The sequence below is a fragment of the Neoarius graeffei genome, chromosome 22, assembly GCF_027579695.1.
Source record: "Neoarius graeffei isolate fNeoGra1 chromosome 22, fNeoGra1.pri, whole genome shotgun sequence".
Lineage (NCBI taxonomy): Eukaryota > Metazoa > Chordata > Actinopteri > Siluriformes > Ariidae > Neoarius > Neoarius graeffei.
Window position 1 is genome coordinate 12,515,704 of NC_083590.1, and position 20,852 is coordinate 12,536,555.

Below are 20,852 nucleotides of genomic sequence, written 5' to 3' on the forward strand. Positions count from 1 at the left end.
ACCTGTTCGGGGTGGTGAGATGTGGTGAGTAGGATCCAAATGCAGAACACAGACCAGTAACTGCAATAATAAAAATATTTAAGAGGAAAAAATAAACCAAAAATAATCCTGGAGGCCTGGAGACCAGAGGTTTAAGCTGAGATACATGAAAGGTATGGTAGGGTGAACATGTCACATGGTGAGTGGTAATGCCAGTCTAACAGAACATGGGTTGATTACCTTCTTGATGATGAAGGGTCCAAGGAACCTGGGTGCTAGCTTATGAAAGACTGTCCTAAGGTGTGTGTGGAGAGCATAACTCATTTACCTACTCAGTAGGTGGGTGCCTTGGAGCAATGTTTGTCAGCCTGCCTCTTGGATGCGAGTGCGTAGCAAATGAGTCTTCTCCGGGCCAATGCCCATGTCCTCCTGCAGCAGCATATAAAAAGCTGGGCTGAGGGTATGGCGACCTCCTCCTCTTGGCTGGGGAACAGTGGTGGTTGGTAACCTAGTGAGCACTGGAATGGAGAGAGACCTGTGGCAGAGGAAGGGAGAGTGTTATAGGCATATTCGATCCAGGGTAGGTACCTGCTCCAAAAACTGGCATCCCTGAACGCCATGCACCTGAGTGCAACCACCAAAGCCTGGTTCGCCCGTTCTGCCTGGCCGTTGGTCTGTGGGTGGAAGCCTGAGGAGAGACTACAGGTGGCTCCGATGAGTTTGCAGAAGGCCCTCTAGAACTGTGCAGTGAACTGAGGACCCCGGTCAGAAACTATGTCTGTAGGCAGACGATGTAGGTGGAAAACGTGGTGGACAAGTAGTTCTGCAGTCTCTTTGGCTGAGGGGAGCTTGGGCAGAAGAATGAAATGGATGGTCTTAGAAAAATGGTCAATGACAGTGAGGATGCATGTATTGCCACCTGAGTTGGGGAGTCCTGTGATGAAGTCCAGGGCGATGTGAGACCAAGGTCAATGCGGAGTTGGGAGGGGTCTTAGCAAGCCTGCAGGGGGTCGATTTGCTGTCTTGTTCCAGGAGCATGTGTCGCAGGCTGCCACGAACTCCTGGACGTCCTCCTTGATGGATGGCCACCAAAAGCGCTGCTGGATGAGTGGCAGGGTTCAGGCAGCTCCTGGATGACAGGCCAGCTTAGAGCCATGACCCCACTGCAGCACCTGGGTTCACACAGGGCAGGGAACAAACAGATGGTTAGGAGGAGTGTTGTTGGGGTTACCTTCACTGGGGCCCTGCTCCAGGGCCTTCTGCATGAGCGTCTCAACCTCTAGAACAGTGGCTCCTACCAGGCAGCATGGAGGAAGGATGGTCTCGGGCGGCTTGGACTCCTCTTGGTGGGAAGAGAACATCCTGGACAGGGTGTCGGGTTTGCCATTCTTGGAGCCTGGGCGGTAGGAGAGCGTGAAGTTGTACCGGGAGAAGAGAGACCAACGGGCTTGACGGGAACTGAGACGTTTGGCGGACTTGAGGCACTCCAGGTTTTTATGGTTGGTCCAGACTAGGAAAGGAGATCAGACCCCTTGAGCCAGTGCCTCCACTCCTCCAAGGCTAGTTTCATGGCCAGTAGTTCTTGGTCGCTATTGTTGTAGTTCCGTTCAGCTGGGGATAGCCAGCAGGAGAAGAAGGAGCATGGGTGGACCTTGTTGTCATTGGCCGTCTGGGATAGGATGGCTCCGACCCCTGACTCGGAGCCGTCGACCACCACGATAAACTGCTTGGTAGAGTCGGGTATGGTGAGAATGGGTGCTGTGGTAAACCTGCACTTGAGACTGGAAAAGGCTTTATCTGCTTCCTCCCCCCACTTGAACTTGGTCTTGGTCGAGGTTAGGGCTGAGAGAGGTCCGGCCACCGTGCTGAAGTCATGGATGAAGCACCTGTAGAAGTTGGTGAACCCCAGGAAGCGTTGGAGCTCTTGTCTCAAAGATGGGGTAGGCCAGTCAGCGACTGCCTCCAACTTGAGGGGGTCCATCTGGCTCTTAGCTGGAGAGATGATGAACCCCAGGAACAAGACTGAGCCTTGGTGGAACTCGCTCTTCTCTGCCTTAACGAACAGCTTATTCTCCAGCAGGTGTTGAAGAACCTGCCGGTCGTGACCCTGATGTTCCTCCAAGGAGCGAGAGAAAATCAAGATGTCGTCCAGGTAAACTGAGACAAAGGTGTTAAAGTCTCTCAAGACGTCGTTGGCACTAGAAGGCCCAAAGTGCAGACTTTAGTCTGCAATGAAATTCCCCCCAAATGTGTGAATAATTAAACATACCACTAACTGCCTCCCATTGTTGTGTAAAGAATGTTATCTTTCTGAAATGCGAGGTCCACATCTCCACCATCAGATTCACAGTCCAACATGCTCTGTAGAATTGCTAAAGCCTCCTGAGCACTGATCCTTCTTGGTTGCCTTGGTTGTGACATTGTGAAGTCTGGGTCTGCGTGCCAGGCATTCCCTATTTATGGTTGTTTCTTGCCCACAACATTCACACCTAACCCTAGCTTCCTGTGTTTTGTTAGATATCAGCAAGTTGTTGACCATCAGAGACTGCACAGTCCAGGAGGGCCGTAGAACAAATCCCAGCTGGCAGATGAGTGTCTTCGAGCTGATGGCGTTCCTTGCAATCCTTTTTCGAAGAGCTGCCAAGGGCTACATTGGTGCCATGCGACTCATGTGGGCCAATAGATTCAGCAACCCAGATATCAGTCATAATGCCCCGTAACCGCTTTCTTGAAATAAAGTGGTACCTTCGCTTCCACAACAAGGACACTCGCAAGGAGCACATACAAACAGACAAATTTGCAGCAATTTCAGAGATCTGGCAGCGGTTTGTTCAGAATTGTGTGTCGTCCTACAGCCCAGGGCAACATGTTACCTGTGGATGAGCAGTTATTTCCTTCAAAGGTTCGTTGTCCCTTTCTGCAATACATTGCATCCAAGCCTGACAAGTTTGGAATCAAGTTTTGGATTGCAGCAGATCTGGACACAAAATACATGTGTAATGCCATCCCTTACTTGGGAAAAGATGCCACTCATCCAACGGGAGAGAGGCTGTCAGAGAATGTTGTTTTGAAATTGATGCAGCAACTGCAAAGGAAACCTCAGGGCACCAGTTGTACTCCACACAGGTGTTCACATCTGGAAGTGCCTTGCTGACAGTGTTTGCAACAAAAAAAGAAATCTGTTTGTGTTCTGTGCACCGTGCATCAGAAAGTGGAAATTGTGGACACCCAAAAACAAAAACCAAACACTGTTGTTGATTACAACCATTTCAAATGCGGCATTGATATCATGGACCAGAAATTACGCAACTACTCGGTGCGTGCAGGAACACGGAGATGGCCCATGGCTGTGTTTTACAACCTGCTTGACATGGCTGTCACAAATGCACGTCTTGTACACAGCATGTACAGGATCCAAAGAAAATCGCCAATTGTTCATGCTGGAGCTTGCAGAGGAACTTCATAACAGGCTTTTGCAGGAAAAGGCACAAGGGGAAGAACACAAACAGCAGCGTCGTGAGATGAGAGTTTCTCAGAAGAAAAAGACACAGTGCCAGGTGCACATACTCTGCAATAATAACAGAAGCACCAAACTTTGCGTACGCTGCTGCAAATACACCTGTGGCAAATGTAAGAAAGACTCACCATGGGAATGTGGAAACTGCTAGATGGGACAACTGTATGCTACATTTCTGTGCTTTGTATAGCCTCCATATGTAGTGAGCCTGCTTTTCTTAGTGTGAAATAAATATTTATTTTCTTCCTGAAGTTATACTGTCTGTTTGTAGTTTTTCCAAGCTGAAATTGTGTTTTTTGGGGCACTAATTCCAGTCCTCTGACATTGTGAGCTTGGCAGAGTAAATTGTCATTGAAATTGGGGTGTAACCTACAACCAAATTACCATTTCATGAAGGATTTAGTATGTCCCTTCCTAAAATGACAGGCCATTATTAAAATAAGTGTTTTTATGACACATAGTAAGCGTTTCTCGGATCAACTGACAAAATAAGGTGAATGTGTACATCTGTTTGTTGGCTAAATAAAATCTAAAATGAAAAATGGTTACTCTTAGTACAACACACACAACTCAACACACAGTATGTTGGGGTGATCAGAGTTCATTCAAACAGCAGTTTGGCCTTTGTCATTACAGGCAGCAACCTCAGTGTGGGGTGGAGTGGCTGTTCACAATACAATAGAGACAGCACCTTGAGAGGAATACACAATTTTTGCAGAGGGGAGGGGGCATGCAGCAGAAGGGAAAATCTCTGGGCCTGCTAGTGTTAACTAATGCCTGGAGTACCGCGGGTGCATTAGTCATGCCGAAAGGGACTATAAGGTACTCATAGTAGCCTGTGGTGGTGTTGAAAGCCGTCTTCCACTCGTCCCTTTCCCTGATCCTAACTAGGTGATAGACATTGTGTAAGTCCAGTTTAATGAACACCTTAGCTCCCTGGAGTAGTTTGAAGGCTGTAGTCATAAGTGGTAGTGGGTAGCAGTTCTTGACCATGATGGCGTTGAGACCTTGATAGTCAATGCAGGGGCGGAGCGACTTGTCCTTCTCCATGAAGAAGAATCCTGCCCCTGCTGGGGAGGAGGAAGGGCGGATGATCCCAGCTGCCAGAGACTCCGTGATATATTTCTCCATGGCTTGTCTCTCGGTGGGGGAAAGAGAGTAGCACCATCCCAGGCAGGAGGTTGATACCACAGTCATAGGGCCTATGAGGGGGAAGGGACACTGCTCGGGTCTTACTGAAGACAGGCTTGAGGTCCAGATATTCCGGAGGCACATGAGAGAGGTCGGGAAACTAGCTGGCTGAGGGCTGTGGTGGTTTGGCGGGAGGCAGAGCAGAGTTCAGGCAGGAGGCCAGACAGGAAGGACTCCAGCCTAAGATGGTGTGGTCAGTCCAGTTTAAGTAGGGGTTATGCTGCATCAATCAGGGTAATCCAAGAATAATGGGAACATGAGGGTTATTCATGACATGAAGTTGTATCGTTTGAGTGATTGCCTGAAATCCTTAGGGTGAGCGGGGTGGTGAGGTGAGTGATGGTGGTCAAGCCAGTGCCATTGAGTGTCAGGATGGTGAGAGGGACCTCAAGGGCAAGTAACGGGATTCCGAGATCCTTGGCGGTGGCGGAGCAGATCAGGTTCCTGTCTGCCCTGGAGACGACGAGCGCCTGAAGATGGTGATGCCGGTTGTTGAGAGTGATGATAACAGGAAGCAACAGTCGGTCAGCAGGGGACTGGTTCAGAGCATTGCCCATCAGGGCCCCTCGATTCACTGGTGGGCTCGTCCTTTTAGCGGGCAGGCTTGGCAGATGTGTCCCTGCTGACCGCAGTAGAAGCAAGCCCCCATGCTCCGTCGGCGCAGTCGTTCCTCCGCTGACACCCGTACCAGATCTACCTGCATGGGCTCGACGGACGAGGCGGGAGGTGGAGAGGGGTTGAAATTGAGGCGGCTCCTCTCTCTCTCCTCCGTTGTTGAACCCGCGCGTCAATATGATTGGCAAAGTCCATCAGGCTGGAGAGGTCCGACGGCAGTTCCTGAGAGACAAGTTGGCCTTGATGGCGTCGGATAAGCCATGTAGGAACGCATCGACCAGGGCACTCTTGTTCCAACTACATGATGCTGCCAACGTCCGGAACTCGATGGCATAGCTCGGAACCCCTGCCGCAGCTCCATGGGCTCTCTTGCTGCCTCCTGGCTGGACAGAGAGCAGTCGAATGTTCGCCTCATTTCCTCAGAGAATTCCTTGAAGCTGGAACAGGGTGTGTTGGCATCCCAGACCGCTGCTCCCCATTCCCTGGCCTTGCCAGTGAGGAGCATGATTGTATAGGCTACCCAGGAGTGTTCTGTGGGGAAAGCCAGAGGTTGAAGCTCCGAGATCAGTGAACACTGTAACAAAAGATCTGCAGGTACCTGGTTCCCCGCTGTAGGGTTGAGGCGAAGAAAGTCTCGGTTCGTGGCAAGCAGCGGTGGCAGGAGGTGAAGGAGGCGGCTGGGCAGGGGTAGGCATGGCTTGGGAGAGCTGGAGTTGTGTGGCTAGAAGGTTGAGTGAGTTGGACAGGGTGGCCAGGCTCTGGGTGATCTGTTTGAGTTCCTGTTGGTGGGTCCCGAGGAGGGCTCCTTGCTGCTGCATAGCCATTCTCAGATGGTTCAGTTCCACTGGATCCATGTTGACCAGAATGTACTGTTATGGGTGGTGAGTAGGATCCAGAAGCAGAACACAGAGACCAGTAACTCCAAAAATAAGAAAAATTTAATTGGAAAAAATAAACCACAAATAATCAAAAAAGCTAGGGACAAAAAACGGGGCAGGCAAGGACAAAAAAACGCTAGCATAAAAAATAGTCCAGACAAAAAACTTGACACAAAAACGCAGTACAACAAACATGAAAAAAGACAAAAACGTAGTGCAAAAAACTGTGACAAGAAACAGGCAAAATGGAGAGCAAAAATCCAAGAAGTGATAATGGCGCAGAGACGACGTGAAAAAACAAGACGTTCTGGCAAAGTCCTCTTTTGAGAACGGCCTATTTATGCACAGCAGAGCAAACCAGGAAGTGAATGCTGGCAAGATGAAAGTCCCGTCCCGGATTGGCGCTGAGCTGGGAGATAATAAATCTCTGGAGTGGAAGTCCGGGGCGGAGCATAACAGAACCTAAGTTTATCTAATCTAAATGCTTATTATTTTATTATTAAACTGTGCCACCTATTTTTCATTGTGGCAAAATGGTCAATCCCTTGAGTGCGTGAACTGTGTGGCATCACTGTACCTTCCTTCTCCAATTTTGCGCGCTTGGCTGCATGCGCGTTCCCTACATTCACATAGACAAGCACAGATGCACAGAATGTGTGTCTTATATTTAGATTAGATTAGATGAGAGAGAACTTTATTGATCCCTTTGGGAGGGTTCCCTCAGAGAAATTAAAATAAATTTAAATAAACATGAACAGAAAGTTGCCCACGTTGATGCACCTTGAAGTAGAAAAACATCCGCTGTATTCCTGATATTATCAATCTAAATGCAATCTTTTACTTTTCAGCTCATGGTCATTAAAAGGGCCATCCATCTACATACTATAATATCTGTATTTATTTTTTTTTTCAGGACAGTCTAGGTTGTGATGATATTTGCATATTTACATCAGGCTTTTCTATCAAGGAAAAACTTTTTGCGTTTATGAATGTTCCGTATTCTTGAATGTATGCCACTATAGGAAGCATGGCGACCGAAATATCTTTTCATGCTTGCGTGGATTGTCTGGAATCTGGCAACATAAGTATCATGATAGTGGGATAGCCTACTGTATGCCTTAGCAATAATTTGTAAAAATATATCATGTACCGATGTAACTACGTAACATAAGCTACATTAGAATATCAGTCTGATGTTGGAGACAAATTGTTGCTGTAATTTCAAAAACGGATTACTTGAGAAAGGCAAAATGAATACTTTATACGATTCGAAAGGGTAGGGACTGCTGTTTATTCTGATCTATGGTTTATGGTGTAAACTCAGGAGTTAGTGAAGTATTGCACTGACAATAATGGGTGTAGAGATGGACACAGAGCTGTATGCAGAATATCATTAAATTTGATGTGAATTCATTGATGTTAATTTTAGCGCAAACCGTTTATCACAGTAACCAGTGGGTAGCACTGTTGGGAAGCTCAAGTCGTGTGGTTTCACATGATATGTGTTAATTATGTGATAAGTATTACACCAGGGGGCGGCACGGTGGTGTAGTGGTTAGCGCTGTCGCCTCACAGCAAGAAGGTCCTGGGTTCGAGCCCCGGGGCCGGCGAGGGCCTTTCTGTGCGGAGTTTGCATGTTCTCCCCGTGTCCGCGTGGGTTTCCTCCGGGTGCTCCGGTTTCCCCCACAGTCCAAAGACATGCAGGTTAGGTTAACTGGTGACTCTAAATCGACCGTAGGTGTGAATGTGAGTGTGAATGGTTGTCTGTGTCTATGTGTCAGCCCTGTGATGACCTGGCGACTTGTCCAGGGTGTACCCCGCCTTTCGCCCGTAGTCAGCTGGGATAGGCTCCAGCTTGCCTGCGACCCTGTAGAAGGATAAAGCGGCTAGAGATAATGAGATGAGTATTACACCAGCAATTTAATAGAGATGAAAGGGTACAATTTGGACATGTTGGTTGTATCCGGTTATTACGCAGTGCCAAAGACATTACTGTTTCTGAAATGTGATCAGGAAATTTTTTCTGGGGCACAGCAGATATGTACTGGGGCACGTGGCCCAGTAAAATGGGTCTGGCGACACCGATGAGCAGTGACATGGTGGAAATGATTTCAGGAATATAGAGTTTGAAAACTAAAATTAGACATTAATGCCATTAGAGCTGATGCAGTAAAAAAAGAAAAATAGACCAAAAAAAGACTTTGAAATAAAAATTAAAAAGGAACAGAAAACAACTTCCAATAAACTGAAACCCACAACAACAATCCTTTTTTCCCAAAAAGAAATAATAATAATAATAATAATAATAATAATAATAAATGTTAAAATGGTAAATAATGTTCCAGTCCATCTCTGTCAGCATGGCCGTAACTACCATTGAGGACACCGAGGTCATGTCCTCGGTATTTTTTTCAGAAATTTAAAATTGGTCTACGCTGAATTCAAGCAGTGATCAATGTAAAACGCAGCGTCCGCATCCACGTCATCTGTATTTCCCCCCAATAAAATTCACATTTGTCTAATGTCATCTGAAATCTCTCAGCCTCTATCTCTATCGTTGCCGTGTCTAACGCAGCGTCACGCGACGTAGCCTACACTAGTGTCTGCCGGGGAAGTTGGGTTTTGGATAAAACAGGCAGGGTATAGTAGACTCTATGCTCTATCACATATGCCTACCTAACCTAACGTAGGCTAATAGTAGGGCTGCATAATTAATCGAATTTAATCGAAAATCGCGATTTTGGCTGCCACGTTTAAATTAAATGAAAACCGCGATTTATTTCCATTTAAAATGCGAGCTCTGCTGCATATCTGATCAAGCACTTTTTGACCAGTACTCCGCCAAACCATTAGGGGGCGAACCGACGCATGTAAGGTTTCGTTACTCTGCCTAAATAAGCAAGCAAGCCAAGTGCGCAGAGCTTCAGTGCAGCGGTATCTTCTTCAAGGGGTGATAGCGTGAGAGTAGGTAACAGATTGAGGTGAGAGAGAAAAGCTAACCATGTCGGAACAACAGACTATTTAGCACTGGAGGCAATGTTGTGACCTGCCTTCGCTCATGTTTAAAGCCAGAGCATGTTGATAGGCTGGTCTTTCTAGCTAAAAACTTGTAGGCCTCAGTATAATGCTATGTAATTGTTGCAATTGAGTTTTCAGTTCCTTCATCCTTTGGTAATTTCTTGGATAAATTTCATTTATTTGTCATTTGGAAATCAGAATTTCTCTTTTAAATTTCATTCTGCACTGAAAGCTGTTCATATTGTTTGTTTGAATATAGTGAAATAAAATTTAAGTGATTTCCCTAACATCAAGAATAATCGTGATTAATAATCATGATTACAATTTTGATCAAGATAATCGTGATTATCATTTTTTCCATAATCGTACAGCCCTAGCTAATAGTCACATTGCATTATAGAGCTTTACCTGAGTGCAAAATGAAAACGTTGCAACAACAAACTAAATTAAGGTTTGGACAGCCAAGAGAAGAGCAGGGAAAGAGAAGGAGGGAAGGTGAGAAAATATTGTCAGTGCAGTGGCAGACCATTCAGCGGTGTCATGCCAACTTTCCAAGGGGAAACGTTTCATTGTCATTGCCTATTACATTTTAGTTAGCATTTCGAGAAACATTCAAAACTACGTTGTCACAGGCAGCCCTGTGCAGGGCTGAGTAAACGGGCTTGTTTGAGTAACTCTTTCTCTTTCTCTCTCACTCACACTCACTCTCACACACACACACACACACACACACACACACACACACACACACACACACAAATAATACACTCTCACACACTCTCTCTAATACATAGTCTTCACACAGAACTAATAGCCCTACATTCTAATGTAATTTAAGATAATGAAATGTAAATAATGCCAATACTTCAGGTAGCTGAGCAATACACTCAGTTCAGTTCAGTTTTGACTTTTTTATGTCAGACAAAACTCCACAGTTATGATGGCACAGTTTTAGAATTGTTGAAGTAAATGTGTTGTGAGCCAAACTTACATTACAGGCAATGGTGAGAACACTCTGTTTCAGAGAATGCATGCAAATGGATCGCAATTCAAGACAGCCAGATAGACTGATGCCTTTACATTACTGCTCAGAATGTCTCTCCACATACAGACACCCACAAATAACACACAAACTCTCTCTCACACACACACACACACACACACACACACTATTATTATAAGGTGTAATACTAAAGCTTACAATTCAGCAGTTCACACCCTTTCTGTCATGTGTATGCTGCAATGTAAATAATGCCAATACTTTAGGTAACTGGTACTTTAGGTATGTATACTCAGTTCAAGAGTTCACTACCTTTCTACTTTTATGACAGATAAAACACCACAGTTATGGTGCCACAGTTGTAGAATTGTTAAAATAAATGTGTCCACCACCAAATCTATCCTTGGTTTGTTATTTATTTATTTAAGTTGTGCCGGGAGGGGGGAGGGGCCTTCGGTGCTGTCAGCCATGCTTGACCTCGGTATTTGAAAAATCCTGGTTACGGCCCTGTCTGTCAGTGGTGATTTTGCTTTAAGACGACACTGGAAGCCCGGCTTCCCCTCACATTTCATTAAAATGCAGGAATGAATCGTTTCCCAAAGTCTCTATTTTATTCATCAGTCTTGGTGTCATTCAGTATTTGAGTGAATCAGATTGATGGAGTATCTCACTGCAATATCGCACTGTTTGTTCATTAAACTCACACTGTTTATTTCTCCAAAGTGTCTATCTCGTCATTTTGAGCCCCGCCCAGACGCACCGCTTCACTGGGAGGGAATGGAGTGTGGGCGAGTGTGTTTTCACAGGGGAAAGAAACATACCGGTGTTTATTGGACAATGCATTTGTTCATTTTGTTCTTTTTTCATTCATTTTTCTGGATGCACAGCTTCTCATTATGACTGGTCACTCTGTCAAAGGGGCGGAGCCTTATATCCAACTGCCAATCAATAAATCATGACAGAACATGATTGACATCTCAAGCTTAAACATATTGGAGCCTGCAGTGGTGGAATAATTTGGCAATATTTCAGATGAATTGTAAATTGTAACTTCCTTCTTCTGCTCACAGCTTAGCAACTTCCATGATATGAAATGGTGAAAGAAATGCTAAATCCATGGGACACACACCAAATAAATAATTTTTTTTAAATTAAACACACAAAGCAAATCTTGATGCTCATAAACTCAGACAGTGAAGTGTGTCATTGTGTCTCTGCAGGTTGTGTTATTGTGGTGTCTCAGATGAAGGCTGTGCTGCTCTGAGTTCAGCTCTGAGATCAAACCCCTCACACCTGAGACACCTGAATCTGAATAATAATAATCTGGGAGACTCAGGAGTGAAGCGTCTCTGTGCTGTACTGGAGAATCCTCACTGTAAACTGGAGACACTGGGGTAAGATCATCTCTCTGAGAGTCACAATAACTCACTAAAGCAGCAGTTAATAGTTGTATACAGTGTTGTTTATCAATTAAAATTTTCTGTAAAAGTAAAACATGCAGAGCAAATATAATTTGTCATGAAGTGATCATTTCTCCTCAGAATCACTTTTACTTTCAAGAAATCATTCTTTACAATTAAATATATGATCATTAAAAATCCAGACAAGCAGAGATAAATTCTACAAAACCTGACTCTTCACTTAAACCTTTAAAGATCTGATGACACGTTTTTGACATCTTTGGTGATGTTTTATAACATAAAAAGTAATTCCCGATGATCCATATATTAATTCACGAAGGCGCCTATTTTACAAGTTATGATTAAAAACCGCGGCTCTTTGGGCAAATTTGATGGGGCTGCAGCACCCAGGAGACGAATGAGGAGGAGGGGCTATATGACGTCATCTAAAGAATCTTCCTCCTCACTTACCAGTTTGTTGTTGATGCGACAGGTGTTCAGTTTGTCATTATTAGTATTATTATTATACATTATTATACATTTTATATATATATATATATATATATATATATATATGAGTGATTCCACGCTTATGGGTACTGAACTGGGGACATGAAATTATTTTTAAAAATTCACCTAAAACCATTTCTTTTTTTTACCATCAGGTCACAAAACATGTAATCTTTAATGAATGATATGTTAAAAGATAACTTTAATTTTCTGAGATGTAATAAAAACATATTTATATGCCAAAGTCAGAACGTAACAGAAGTGTTGTGGACATATATATTCTCAATTTTAACAATGTAGAATTACTTTTTGAAACATAGGAAGGTGATGTTTTAGGAAATATAATTAATAAACATGTGTAGTAGAATAAACATACACATTCTTTCAATAAGATTAACATGGTATATAGCTAGATTGTAATTAATTTGTAACAGACGCGAGATGGACAATCGTAACAGAAGTAATGTAACAGGCATCATTTTGGAACTCATAGGCTTGACTTTGGCATATAAATATGTTTTTATTACATCTCAGAAAATTAAAGTTATCTTTTAACATATCATTCATTAAAGATTACATGTTTTGTGACCTGATGGTAAATAAAGAAATGGTTTTAGGTGAATAAGTTCATGTCCCCATTTCAGTCCCCATAAGCGTGGAATCACTCATATATAGTTATTATGCCTTCGCATTGTGTTGCCAGCTTTTGCTCCAAAACCCACAAGGATGGGGTAAGTGTATTCAAGTTTCCCAGAGATCCCGAGGTGCATGCAAAGTGGGTGAAGTAAGTCAGGCGCACTCGTGACAAGTGGGAGCCCTCACCAACATCCGGCCTGTGCTCTGAACACTTCGATTTGGATTGTTTTGACACCCTTCCCAGTTTAAAAGAATCTCTTGGGTGTGCAGTTCAGCACAAACGTGTGTTACTACCATCAGCAGTGCCTACAGTATTCTGGAGGGGGTCTACTAGTAGCTATGCCGGATCCAGCAGTCGCCTGGGACAAGGTGACTCCTCCAAAGACAGTCCTCCTGTCAGAACATGTGTTGTGAAACGACATAAGATAAAGGTACGCAGAGCTATAGATTCTACATGATAATCATAAAGTCGGCATGATATTAGTCATGTATTTGCTTGTGAAAGCTTGCGGCTTTCATGTAACTGCAGCCTAGCAACGAGAGGCAAAGGGTAAAGAGGGTAGGCTATCATAGATTCTATTCGGAAGAGTTCACCGGCGTTTTCATGCGCCATTTCCATTGAGTACAACCAGAGTAGAACAGCCAGTGAACCGCAGCGTGTTCTTACACTGACGTCACAGCATGGTCGCGAGCCACGGACCCAGTTTTCTTGCGCTGTGCAATTAAAAGTTGGATATTCGCGTAACAACAGCTTCTTTTCACGTAATTATAACAGAAATCTACCATGTTTGCCATGTTGTATAGTTTATTTAAGAAATTGCATAGAGTCATGTTCGTGTCATCAGATCTTTAAATTATTGACTTTTTGCTGAATCATTTGCACCTCGAGTAAACTTAATGTCAGTAACAGTGGTAATGTTTGAGTCATTATCAATAATAGCTTGTGATTGGTGAAGAGAATAGAGACAGTCCAACATGAGAGACATCATCTTCACAGCCACTATTACACCAAGATGAAAATCTGTTGATGAAGTGTGTGTCATTGTGTCTCTGCAGGTTGCGTGAGTGTGGTGTCTCAGATGAAGGCTGTGCTGCTCTGAGTTCAGCTCTGAGATCAAACCCCTCACACCTGAGAGATCTGGATCTGAGGAGGAATAAAATAGGAGACTCAGGAAAGAAGCTGCTCTCTGCTCTTAAGGATGATGAACATTACAAACTACAGAAACTCAGGTAAGTAATAACCTTTTGAAAAAAAGAATAATAATTTAACCTCATAATTTTTCTTTAATTTCAGTAAATGTCACATGACCAGGCCATGAAATTAAACCAGTTTTAGAAATTTTCACTGTGTTCTATTTAATCCGACTTTTTCCTCCCAGTTGTCTTTAATGCTGTTTGTTGTTCAGTAAAATTGATTTAAAATTCATCTGAAAGCAGAAGATGGAGTCAGTCAGAGTCTCCAAAATGTCCCGTCTGAGTGCATGAGTGAGATTGTAAATGAACACCTCGTCTCCTTGTGACACCCTGCTGTCTCTGACTTCGTCCTGCTGCTTTTGTCTGAATAAGATGATCTCGGCTTTTCCGTTTCTGATCAGCAGCATACTTTCTTCTCAACTCTCCTCAAAACTCAGTGAAATGATCATCTTTAATGCCACACTGCCACAAATATGTGATTTAAGGAGCCACTTTACTCACTCTGACACTCCTTCCTGCTCTCCACCTCCACACCGTGTCTTCTGTCGTTCCTGTAAAATTCACCTCGGCTTCTTCTTAAAGTCTGCACTTAAATCTACATGTAGAACAAGAGATCAAACCCACCGCAGTGTTACTGTTTAAAAAGCTCCAAAGCCTGTGATTGGATAAGAGCAGTGATGTGATGGGAAACGTCTGCTCACTTTCCTGTTAGATCTTGTGGAAGTTCTCGTTTGTTGGAGCTCAATGTTAGAACACAGATATTATATAAGACTGAATAAATGTTGAATTAAGTTATAAACAGGAGATAATAATGTTTCTCTTGGAGCAGAGATGATTTCATGCTGTTGGTCATGAAGTACCACAGTCCAGTGTGTGGGGATTAATCCAGATGGTTTTCCTTTTATTTTCAGATTTTGATGAACATCTGTGTGTGTGATGAAGACTCTGATGGTGTTCCTGCGTTTCCATGTTGGGGAACAGACAACACATTCATAAACCCATCAGTCATTTAGTTCTAACAAATGAAAGAGACTCAGAGACGTGGTCAGTGTGTGTTCATGGTGCACAGTGAATCAGACTGCACACAATTCTACACTGAATGTGGAACAACTTGTGATCTGCATGAAACTGCCTGGACCTCAGTCCTTTAAAAACCCTGAAAGAGCAGGTGAAAAAGCACAGGGACTCGAGCTGAACCCAGTCAGTGGAAGAGGGAGCTGAAATGGACAGGAACAAACAGTGAACCAAACAGTGGTCCAGTCTAATTTTTTTTTTTTTGAGCAAGCTTCTTCAAGCTTTGAAGATGATTTAAGGGCTAAAGTAGGTACAGGGGAGGCACACTCAGAGCCCCGACCGTCCCCGAGCACACCAGGCAGTGTCAGTAATACAGGGGTCGGTTAAAAAAGAAAAAAGGCACCAAAGTGAAAGTGTTGCCAGCTTGCAAGCGACCTAAGGGAGCCATGTTTTGGGTTACAGCCCCTGGGTATTTTTGCCCTCAAAAATAGTAAGCGATTAATAGAAAACAAATGACTTGGCTGTCATCTGGGATTTTGAATGTTGTAATATTGTAATATGTTCAAGGGTGTGTCTTTCTGGTTCTAAAGGAGAGAGATGCTAGTGAGAAATTATATATTTTTATTAAACTGATGATTCATTTTACTAGTGACATTAAGTCAGTTAAGATGTGCCTCAGTTTCCTGAGACATTGAGTGTTGATGATTAACTTAATAATGAGACAGAAACTGAAGTGAACTACATATATTAAAAAAAAAAAGCAGAGCCAAAATCAGTAATAAAGATGTCATAACCTGTGAATGTGTGTAGGTGATAATATTACTTTGGAAAGTTAGACATTCCCAGACTCTTCTCAACTCTGTTCAATTGTAAATTAAGTTTTGTGTTGAAGTAAAGGCTAAAGGGAGTCCTAATACCTCTTTAGAATAATTCCCTGCTAAAATAACCTTCAGTAAGCTCAAACTAAAGAGGTTTATTTTAGCTTGATGGTGCCCAGGGGCCCAAAATCAACTCTCTCTTTTTAGAGTCTGGAGTGGAGCGTAAATTTTATCTGTAATGGAGAGGCCGAGCTGGATCTGTACAAATATTTGAATTGTGCCAGTTTGGTTGGTATAAACCTGTATTAAGTCCACTTTGATAAATCAGTAATGAAGAAAAAATACAGACTAAGAAAAAGCGAAGAATATTTTTCACTTTATTTTTCAAGGAAAAAAGTGGAGAATGTTTTTCAGAACCCAGGGGGAACCCTGTTTTTGTACAGTTGCTGTTGCAAGAATGGTCACTTGTCAGATGAATATAGGTTCATATATTATAACTTGTATAGTACAATGCCAAATGAAAATAACTGTGATAAATTAATTCAGATATTCTTTTTAACAAATCTGAAAAATCCTTTGAACTCTGAACCTCCTTAATATAAAGGGGATATCACATACTTTTTTATTTATTTTTTATTTATTTGGTTGATATAAACCTGTATTAAGTCCACTTTGATAAGTCAGTAACTATGAAAAAATACAGACTAAGAAAAAATTAAGAATATTTTTCAGAACCCAGGGGGAACCCTGTTTATTTGTTTTTGTACAATTGCTGTTGCAAGAACTGTCACTCGTCATCAGATGAATATAGGTTCATTTATTATAACTTATATAGTGCAGTGCCGAATGAAAATACTTTGATAAATTAATTCATATATATTTTTTTCAAAATATCTGAAAAATCTTTTGAACTCTGAACCTCTTTAATATAATGGGGATATCACATGCTTTTTATATATATCGTGTGTATGTATGTATTGGTTGCGAATGCTTAAATGTTAGCTGATTTTGTAAACATCAAAAAAATATATGAAGTTTTGTATTGTCAAATTTATTTTTGATTCTGTTATGGCAGTTCTGTTTTAGTATTGATTACCATCACTTCAGACTCTATTTTGCTGTTTACAGTAAATTGGAAATTCTTCCCCAAATGCCTTGAAACTGTGTCTCCGATAACCCTGGTTTTCCATTTTTCTCGTCTGTGGTCCACAGTGAAGGGCTTCAGCGGTTTTAATTGTACCCTCCTGTTCTCTGCCTCGTACCCTTTTATTCCCCTAAACTTTTGAGACCACCGAGGATCTAAAAAGTATATTTACTTTCTTAAAGTAAAGTGTCTTAAAAGTATATTTTCACCAAACTGTCCCATAAGTGACATTTCAGTTTGTTCTGATAATTAAATTAAGAGGGAAATAAATGATTGCCATGAATCAAAACTGAAACTGAAACTTAAATAAAAATGAATAAAAAGCTGTGATTTTGTGTGTGTGTGTGTGTGTGTGTGTGTGTTGGACCTGTAATAGATGCTCTGGTTTGAGGTCACTGGTGTCAGAGGTCAGCTCTTCCAGACAGAACAGGATTTCATGGATCTGATCCACGAAAAGGATCACAGACAGACAGACAGACAGATCCTGTGTCTGAAATCACTCCCTAATCACTATATAGTGAGTTTGCCATTTTGTAGTGCTGTCTGAATGTATAGTGAGAATTATTATACCCTATATAGTGCAGTCAAAGTATCCCACAATGCATCATGAAAAGTAGTGTACAACCGATGGTCACTAACCAAGCAATATATCCCATCATGCATTGCAGTCATGCTGAAAGGGGGAAAAAAAGTGTTGGAGATGAATGAATGGAGGAAGAAACACATTATAAAGGGACATTCAAGCACAATTATAAATAGTAAGAGAATAGAAGATAAGCTAAAATAGAATAAGACAGATAAAATACAAGAATAAAAGTTACAGTGCAGAGCGAGGAATGGACAGAATCAATCAAATGATTCACTGCCAGTGAATGTTCAAATTTGGTTTAATTAAAGGCAGCGGCAAAGAAGAAAGTATTCAGCCTTGATTTAAAAGAATTGAAACATGCAGCAGACACAAAGTACTTTGTATTGATTAGGCCACACCAATTTAATTAGTTGGTTCTCGGATTTTTTCAGGAAATATATGAAGCGAGCGAGCGAAATAAAAATAAAATTTAAAAAATGCTCTGATGGTAAAATTAGCAGTGGAAATAGAGGGCTTTCATAACAGAGAAACAAAACAAAGACAATACATTGTTGTTACACATTTCATATAGCTCTTTTAATAGCTTAGAGTAAGAGCAGATTTTATTGCATGAGAAACAGGAGGTGTGTTGCGTGAGGACATGAGAGGGCAGTCATACGCATGTGTCTCACGCTCACTACATAACAGTCGGCAGCCCTGCTCAAGAGGGATGCTACCCAGAAAAAATGAACAAGGGAATAAACCCAGTAGGCCTACAGTAAATTTGTGTCATGTATTGTCCTTGTCAGCAGGTCTAGCTCTGGCTGCACGTCTTTTATCAGGCAAACCAGTAAACAGATAGGCTAAATAAACGATTGAATTACAGTCAACTGAACATCTACAATGCACAGAAAAAAAGATTTGACCAGGAGTAGCTACTTCTGATGACTAAATACTTTGAATGATTTTTTGTTTGCCCCTCACATCAATCAATGAAATATATAAATTAAACCCACCTCCACAGAGTTGTTGTCCAAGTTGGCACATCGCAGGGTAACAAGCTCATGGCATCTTGAGTACAACTGTGCAAAGTTTTCCCCGTCTTGAATTTCGACACACCTATCAAAGATTTTACAGTTCTGTTCGCTGAATATCCTAACAGTCACAAACACAGGCTTTGCAGGATTCCCCTCCACAGGCATGTTTCTTCCACAAGTCTTTATCTAAAGTGAAAGGGGCGATTTGATTGGTTTTCGATGTCATGTGACCTCAACCTGCAGTCTTAAGTATTTTGAACCATCAGCCATGATGTTTTTCTGTTGGTGGGAGTTTGATTTCGATTTTTTTTTTTCATTTTGCATTTTCTTCAAGCGGCGATTCCGAGAACCAACGACTCGAATTGGTGTGGCCTTAATGTGGGAAATACGCTCCATATAATATGGATTTATCACAGAAACACATGCATGTGTTTATTAATTTGAAAAACCCACCAGCCGACTGATCTGGCACGTTTTAATTGTGCGACAGTAATGACATAAATAACCGTGTGGTGGAGTAGTGTCAAAAAGTGTGGGTTTTTTTCATTTTACCAATGAGCTCACTATATAGTCCTGTATATAGTAATCCCCTATATAGTGAGTAGGGAGTAGTGAATGAGTGAGTGATTTTACCCAGAAGGAGAGGTTTCTTCAGAAGAAATTATGTACAAACATCATAGAAAAAAAAGTCACTTAACATTCAAGTGAGTCCAAATTTTAGCTTGTTTTCGGGAAAATCAGACGTTCAGTTCTCAGTGCTAAAGGTGAACATGACCATCCAGTTTATTATCAGAGTAAGGTGCAAAAGCAGCATCTGTGATGGTATGGGGGGCATCAGTGCCCACAGCAAGGGTGAGTTGCATGTGTGTGAAGGTACCATTTGATATACTGGGATTTTAGAGAGGCATGTTCATCAAGGCAACATCTCTTCCTGGGAAGTCCATGCTTATTTGAGCAGGACAATGCCAGGCCTCATTCTGCATGGGCTACAACAGTGTGGCTTCATAGACCCAGAGTGTGTGTGCTTGACTGGACTGCTGCCAGTCAAGCTCCATCTCCTCTTGCAAATGTACAGTATGTGGCATTATAAAGAGGAGAATCAGACAGTGGTGACCATGGACTGTTCAGCAGATGAAGTCTTGTAACAAACCAGAATAGACAAAAATTTGAGTTGCAAAACTGCAACAATTCATATCCTCAGATCCCATACGATAAAAAAATTGTTATTAAAGGAAAGATGATAGAATACAACAGTAATAATGCCTCTGTCCCAACTTTTTTTTTCGTGTGTTGCAGGCATCAAACTCTGTTTATATTTACAAAATACATTTAAGTTGGTCTGTAAAACTATTGAAAATCTTTTCTTTGTATTTTTGTCGGTTAAATAAAGGTTCACGAGAATTTTTTAAAAAATCAGATTTTTGTTTGATTACATTCTGGAAAATATCAACCCTTCTGGAAATTTGGTTAGTATGTTTTACACACACACACACACACACACACACATTTTATATATAATATACGCATGCATCTCAAAAAATTAGAATATCATGAAAAGTTTTTTTTTGTAACTTAATTCAAAAAAGGTAAACTTTCAAATATTCTATGAAAGGGAATGAGTGGGTCAGGAAATTAGAGGATGAGAGGAGTGTAATAGATGTGAGTCAGTAATGTTGCATGCCCCCCTGTAGATAAGGAGGCGGGTGAGAGTGAGCGCCCCCTGCTTTCCACCCCGGTGTGGGCTCCACCCTTGAGCCACACCACCAGCTCTCACAGGGAGCAGGAACTGGAGTGACTGGTGCAGGTGCTGCAGAGCCACAGGCTGCAGGACAACTCCAGCACTCCACTGTGTGAATATCCACTCTGTGAGAAGGTGAGACCCTCTCTACACAACTCTGTACAACTACCAAAGTTTACACAACTCTACCCAACTCTGTACAAAACCAGAAGTCTACACAACTCTACAGAATTCTGTACAAAACCAAGTCTACACAACTCTACAGAACAGTGTACAACTCTACAGAACTCTGTACAAAACCAAAAGTCTACACAACTTTACAGAACAGTGTACAACTCTACAGAACTCTGTACAAAACCAAAAGTCTACACAACTCTACAGAACTCTGTACAAAAATTGACACAACTACAAGTCTATACAACTCTACACAACTCCATACAACTACAAAACTCTTTACAATACTACAGATCAACAACTATACACAACTCTATACAGCTCAGAAAAAAATACACAATGATGCAGCTCAACACAATCCTTTACAACTCTACACAACTCCACAAAACTGTACACAACTCTGCACGACTATAAACTGCAG

The 20,852-nt window shown here is 42.1% G+C and overlaps 1 protein-coding gene across 6 annotated transcripts in view; it reads left to right on the top strand.

The window, feature by feature from the left end:
• The window catches only part of LOC132870646 (NACHT, LRR and PYD domains-containing protein 12-like), a 426,251-nt gene that overhangs the window by 358,545 nt on the left and 46,854 nt on the right, over positions 1 to 20,852 (top strand). For 5 of the 6 annotated variants that reach the window (XR_009651160.1, XR_009651159.1, XR_009651161.1 and 2 more), the window contains exon 22: positions 11,419 to 11,592. Coding sequence is in view for 2 of the 6 variants with exons in the window: in XM_060904396.1 (XP_060760379.1) it covers positions 11,419 to 11,592 (174 nt within the window). In the remaining 4 variants the exon portion in view is untranslated. Of the gene's footprint in view, positions 1 to 11,418; positions 11,593 to 13,800; positions 13,975 to 14,849; positions 17,432 to 20,210; positions 20,393 to 20,852 lie in introns of all 6 variants that reach the window. The other variant, XR_009651162.1, reaches the window with a different exon arrangement.